The sequence below is a fragment of the Artibeus jamaicensis genome, unplaced genomic scaffold (genome assembly GCF_021234435.1).
Source record: "Artibeus jamaicensis isolate MK-2021 breed Jamaican fruit bat unplaced genomic scaffold, CSHL_Jam_final scaffold_1019, whole genome shotgun sequence".
NCBI classification, from domain to species: Eukaryota; Metazoa; Chordata; class Mammalia; order Chiroptera; family Phyllostomidae; genus Artibeus; species Artibeus jamaicensis.
In genome coordinates, this window is record NW_026522025.1 from 6,784,381 (window position 1) to 6,790,579 (window position 6,199).

Sequence of the window (6,199 nt, forward strand, 5' to 3'; positions counted from 1 at the left end):
TCAAACTATATATATATGTATATATATATTTATACACACACATACATGTAAATGGGTATTTGTTGACTTTTAAAATAAGTAGATTTAAAAATGGGGAATAACCCATATTTCTCCTTTGATCTTCTTTTCCTTTTTCTGAGCAGAAAAAAAGTTGCATAACCACATTTGCTTATCCCATAAATATGGGATTAGCTAACATGCCCTTTTGTAGATTTTTCTCTAAATTGCCCGACATTCTATCTGTTCTCTGTTGTAATCCTTGCTAGTGGTGTCTGGCTTATAACTGACACTGAGCATCATTACTGACAAATCTAAAATCATGCTCCTGCCCTGCCACTGACCGGCTGTGTGATACTGAGCAAGTGACAACATTCTGACCATCTGGTTCCTCCTCTATTAAAAAAAATGGGTAAATGGCATTGACCTTGCTGTACTGCCATGTAGATGAACTATGTGACATAGTTCACATACTTGAACTGGAGTGACCTGCCTCTGACAGACCAGGCCGCAGACCCTGAGGCGAGGCGGAGCTTTTCCGGAGGGGCAACACCGAAAGGGATCCCCGGTCTCAATCAGTGTAAAGCCACGCCTCCGAGAAGGAAGATGCAGGATTCACCTCAGAACACGGCTTAACCCCAAATGCCTGATAAAGAAGATATGGAAGCAAAACACACCTCTGCCTCCCTTTGAAAGAAACGGATTTCTTGAAGAGAGGAATGAAGAGGTACAAAATCGGAGGAGGAGAAAGCAAGATGCAGTCTGTCAGGCAAAAGGATTCTCCAACTATGCAAACAGCACCCTGTCATCCAAGGAGAAGGGAATTCCGCCTGGCTTTGGGCTGTGCACTTCCCCAGAGGCCACCTCCATTTTTACAAGCACCTTTAATAATCTCACAAACTAGTTATTCTGGTAGCACCCTGAGTCCTCACTTAACATGTTGAAAGGTTCTGCAACTTGAAACAACCAATTTACAATAGGCTATTTGATATAAACAAGAGTTAAGTTCCTATGGCATCTCATTACTGTTATAAGGAAAAGACCTTGAATGAAACCTGCTGGTAATCCTGCTTTGGAAGTGAGGGACCCTGGGACCCAGGAGGAAAAACTCACTTGCCTCAGGCCTCACAGCTAATAAGGAGCAGAGCCCACTGAAAAGCCACAAGCATCACCAGACAGCTCTGTCCTACACCCTCTGTCCAGGACACCCACTAACCACCACCAGGAGGGAGAGTCCAGAAGAGCAAACTAAAGAAGCCAACAGGCGCTCAGACCAGGCTGCAGGACTAGGTTAGAAACCCAGCCAGCAGGATGAGAGCTGGAGTCCCTCCTGCCAGCAGTCCTGAGGGCCTCGGGCCCACTTCCCTTCCTAGGGGCCCACAACACAGTACAGCCCTGCTTCAGCCCCACCTTCCCCGGGAGCAAGGCCAGTACAAGTGCTTGGCACTAGCACGGGATGTGTTCATTCCTCTCCAGGAGGCGGGGTGCACAGGCAGCCTTTCCCCCCGAGCTCTGTACTGGGAGGAACTAGACCAGGTAAGTCAGACACAGAGAAAACCACAACCAAACCCACATGCCTTACCTCATCCATGGCTTTCCTCTGAGGCAGCGTCTGGGAGACAAACCCAGCTTCCCAGACCTGGATCCTGAGTCCGAGGGCAGTTTTTGGTGTGTCTGTGCTGGCCGGGGAGCAGTCACTTCCCACGGCCTGGGACTCACCTGAGCCCAGGCTCTGCACCTGCCTCACCTGGGCGGCAGCTCCTCCCTCTCCTGGGGCCGGAGCATTCTCACAGGCAGCGGGGCTCGCAGAAGCCTCCATTGCCAAGTTTTGCAGGACCAGGCACCTGCAGCGGGGAAAGGGAAACTCTTCTGTCCAAAGTCTGACTGAGCCTGGCCCTCTCAGCGAGGGCCACTCCACACTGTTCCCCAGCGGGCTGATCTGACAGTCACTCTCCCAGGGAGTTCCCTTTGTACTGAGGCGGGGGAGTCGATGCGGAATGGGGGTGGCAGGGCTCTTGTTAGTACATAACACTCAGCTGGACAGTGTAATCTCCAAGGGCACAGCCTTGGCCTATCCCCGACCACAAGGATGGCTGTGAAGGGAACAGAGTGTGCCTACCTAAGCTTGCAGGGAGCAAAGGGCACTAATACTGTGAGGAGCAAAGGGCACTAACCAAAGCTTGCAGTGGGCACTAATACTGTGAGGGCCAGGAAGGGAGCTGCTATGACGGAGCATCTGCTTTTGGCCAGGGACTATCTAAGCACTGGGATACATTATTATACTTAAATCCTACCACAGCCCTGGGAAAGGCTATTAACTGAGGCCCAGAGGGATCCTATAACCCACTCACGGTCACAAAGGTAAAAGGTAAAAGCAGCAGGATTTGAACCCAGGTCTGCCTGACTCTGACCTGATTTTGTTTTGGTTTTTGCTTTTGTTTTTCTGACAGCTGGCACTGGAAACCCAGTCCTCAGTTGCCAGTTCTCACACCTGTCCTGGGGAGTGGGGGGTTGGGGCTGGCACAGCATGTAGTTTGTGCAGCGGCAACTGCCCTCTGTGTGACTTTTCTTGCTTGTCAGGGCCAAGCTGGTAGAGTGAAAAGCCTCTCCTGCCCTGTGCAGGGGGAGGAGTGGAGGGCAGGTGAGGAGAAGCCCACCCGTGTACCCATTTCCTATAGGAGGTGGTTCCTACACCTGGCTCATCATTACAGCTGCCAGGGAATCTGTGAAAAATTAGGTCTGAGGTCTGGGAATCTGGATTGATTTTAAATAAGCTTCTTAGGTTAGTGTGTTTTAATAATTAATGCCTTGCAATAAGATACAGCTTTTACATTGTGACTGGGTACACAGACATACACACTAAAATAAAGAAATTCTCAAAACTGTTAATCACTCTTCCTTTGTGCATGACGCACTGGTGTTTCCCGTCCTTTTCTAAGCTATGATGTACCACTGAATTTAAAAAAATCAGAGGGTAGCACACACCACTACACTGATTTCATGACTCACAGTCTGACCCATGCTGCCTTGTGGGCACTGCACACAATCAGACTGCAGTCCACTCCTCCAAGCTAAACGAGGGACTGGTCAAAGGCACCCCTGTCACTTTCCCTCACACCCCCGTCCTCACTCTAGTCCAAGGCAAGAATGTCTTGCATACATTTGCAAACAGTATAATGAGGAATCTTCTGCAGAAACTCTCAGGAGAGCATAGAGCCCTCGTCCCAGCACCCGCTGGTAATTGGGTGGTCAAATTCCCTTTGCTGTTAATGCAAGGGCTCCCCCTGGTGGCCTCAGTCAACATACAAACGAGGAGGGGGAGGGAGTGGGCCAGGAGGGCTCTCACCTCCCTGGACCAGGAAGGACTGGGAGCTCTGTGCTTTTTGGTTTGGTTCAGGACAAAGGACAATGGTAGGTCATAGGATGCAGTGGGCACTAATACTGGTTGGCTCTCAGGGCTGAAGAAGTAGGCTTAAGAACCATGACTCTTGGAACCCTGCAGGATTCTCTATTATTACCTAACGATCCTCTAGGCGGTAAACCCAGTTTCCCCAGGAGCTGTTGACCTTGGGAATGTCAGCAACCCCCTCTGAGAGTACGTCCCTCCTCTGTAAACCTGGAGAAGAGGGCTGGCAATCTTGGCTTAAGGATTAATGTGCCATGTGAAAATCTCTACAGCCACCCAAAATTCAGTTCCTCTTTCTTTTCCCTCTCCTCCTCCATTAGTGGTGGTGGCTGGGTCAAGGTCAAAATGCACATGCTATGCTTGGATGTGCAAATGAAGTAGCAGGGTTTTATTTCCCTGTAACGACCCCAATTTGCTTTGGAGCCCCGTCCTTGCCCCTAGCTTGAGGCGAGGAGCCATCATGCATGCTGCTGCCCTGGGAGGGTGGGAGCAGAACAGGCAGCTGCAAAACACAGCGTGGTGGGGAGTTTGGGGTGTGAAATTCAGGGCTGGACCCAACTGGATAAAGACGTATGAGACCCCGTACATCCACAAGGTGCTTCGATGGCTTGCTGCCAGTTCAGGTCAGGATGACTCTCTGTGATCTGCACTTAACATGGACACAGAAGTGCCTGACCGAGTGCACTGCCTGCCGGGGACAGTGCCCCAGCCCTTGCAAACATCACCTTATTTAGTCCTTATTTTAATCCTCATTTTCCAGGAGAGGAAACAGAGGCACATACGAGTTAAGTCGCAGATTCAGGGTGACACAGCGGGTGGAGGAGCAGACGTTCCAGTACAAGCAGTGTGCCCCCGAGCCCACGTTCACGACCATTCTGGTTGCTTCCTTTTAAATCTTACAGAAATGCAGAATAATAAACTCAGGGTCTGGGAGCATAATATTTGTTCTCCCCAAACTCAATTTTGAAAACAGTCAGTGAGAAAGCTTACCAGATAGCTGGGCTCAAAATCTTCTAGACCTTTCTCTCTTTCAAGCCCCTAGCTTCAGTTGGCTTCTCCTGGTACTGGGGATGACGTGGCTCAGTCCCCAGGAAGGTCCCATCCATGCTTTGGCATACTGAGCAGTAAAAGTCAGCATTTCCAGCATGTCCTTGGTGCTTCCATGCCTTACTTTCAGCCTTAGATATTGTTTGTATCTTTTCAGTGTTTCCATTCATGTCTCACTTTGTTCATTTCTTGGGAAACATATTGTTTACCCTTTGCACCATAAGAAATGGTTCGTAGCAGAATACTGTGATGTGAAAAAAAGGATTTTAAGAATATCTGAAAATGAGCCCTGGATGGTGTGGCTCAGTGGATTGAGTGCCAGCCTGTGAACCAAAGGGTCGCTGGTTTGATTCCCAGTCAGGGCACATGACTGGGTTGTGGACCGGGTCTCCAGTAGGGGGCGCAGGAAAGGCGACAACACATTAATGTTTCTGTCCCTCTTTTTCTCCCTCCCTCCCCCTCTGTTTAAAAATAAAATATTTTTTTAAAAAAGAATACCTGAAAATGGGAAATCATATGCATTCACCTCTTTCTAGCATAAACTTTAAGCACTAGATTTTACATGACGACAGAGCCAGAGCAGGTAACTGATTGTCGGGATTAGGATGGTGCTGCCGGGGTACCCTGTTCTTAATATCAAAATTATTGTCGGTTACATTAATCATTTCTGAGGATTTCCAGTGTAATATGCAATTTATTTATGTATAATTTATATCCTGACCACTTTCAAAAGAGAGAGAAGAGGGAAGGAACTTGAATTTGAGAGCCCACTGCATAATGAGGTACACGGTTTGCATGTATTTTCTTCTTTTCCTTGTGACAATACGGTGAGATAAAAGATGTTATCCTTAGTTTACGGGTGAGGAAAATGAGGCTCAGGAAGGTCCCGACAAGTGCCCTGGCCAAGCAGAATACACACCTGACTCTCCGTCTGGACTCTGCTCCGCCCCAGGCTGTTGCGCCCTCCTCCACTCCATGCTGCCTCCAGAAGGACTTGAGGGAGTGGACAATACAAAGCCAAGGAAAGCAGGGTGGTTAAAAGTGAAGACAGTAGCACGTAGAGGACAGGGCGATGGGAAGGTCGAAAGGGGTGGATAAACCGTGCAGAAATGTGGTGTGATTACCACAAGGTATGCAGTTACTTAAAGACAAATCACTTAAGGATAAAATTACTTAAGGATAGAATTATGTAAGGATAAACTTATATGGGTTCAAGAAAGGGTCTCCTTCCTTTTTTTCACTAGTTTGTAAAAACTATAATCCAGCTTGTTTATCTTTTGCCTTGCAGGAAGCTCACATCTCAATTTTGTGCTTATCTAGGTAATCATCTTCATGGTGTATCACAATTTAGTGAGAGCTCTCTGGAAGGGTGTTAAGCAAACAGGACCAAGGCGAGTTGCATTCCTTTTCATGGCCTGTCACCAAGAATCTGAACACCTACTTTGTGCCAGAAGCTGTGCTTGGATGTAGTGACCCTTTAGATTCTTATAAGGAAAATGTCTTTGTCCACTACCATCAGTTATGTCATGGATAAAGCACCCAGATGAATTATTAAGATGTTTTCTCCTCTGCTTGTCTTGTTGAGATCAAAGGAAGACCACTGCCCTGTGGGAAATTTGTGGGTTTCCCTGCAAGTAGGGAACCTTTCCCAATATCAGCAGCCACTCCCATGCCCATCACCCAGAAACGTGACCCCTCAGATGGGAAAGTCAAGCCGGGAACACTCTCTCTCTCTTCGAGGCTTCTTTT

At 48.2% G+C, this 6,199-nt stretch overlaps 1 protein-coding gene across 2 annotated transcripts in view; it reads right to left on the reverse strand.

The window, feature by feature from the left end:
* Positions 1-2,053, reverse strand: part of FYB2 (FYN binding protein 2) — a 105,472-nt gene extending 103,419 nt beyond the window's left edge. Inside the window, exon 1 of one of the 2 annotated variants that reach the window (XM_053655466.1) lies at positions 1,580-2,053. In XM_053655466.1, the coding sequence (XP_053511441.1) occupies positions 1,580-1,816 (237 nt within the window). In that variant the 5' untranslated portion in view covers positions 1,817-2,053. The remainder of the gene's footprint in view (positions 1-1,579) is intronic. The other variant, XM_053655465.1, reaches the window with a different exon arrangement.
* Between the last annotated feature and the right edge of the window lie 4,146 nt (positions 2,054-6,199).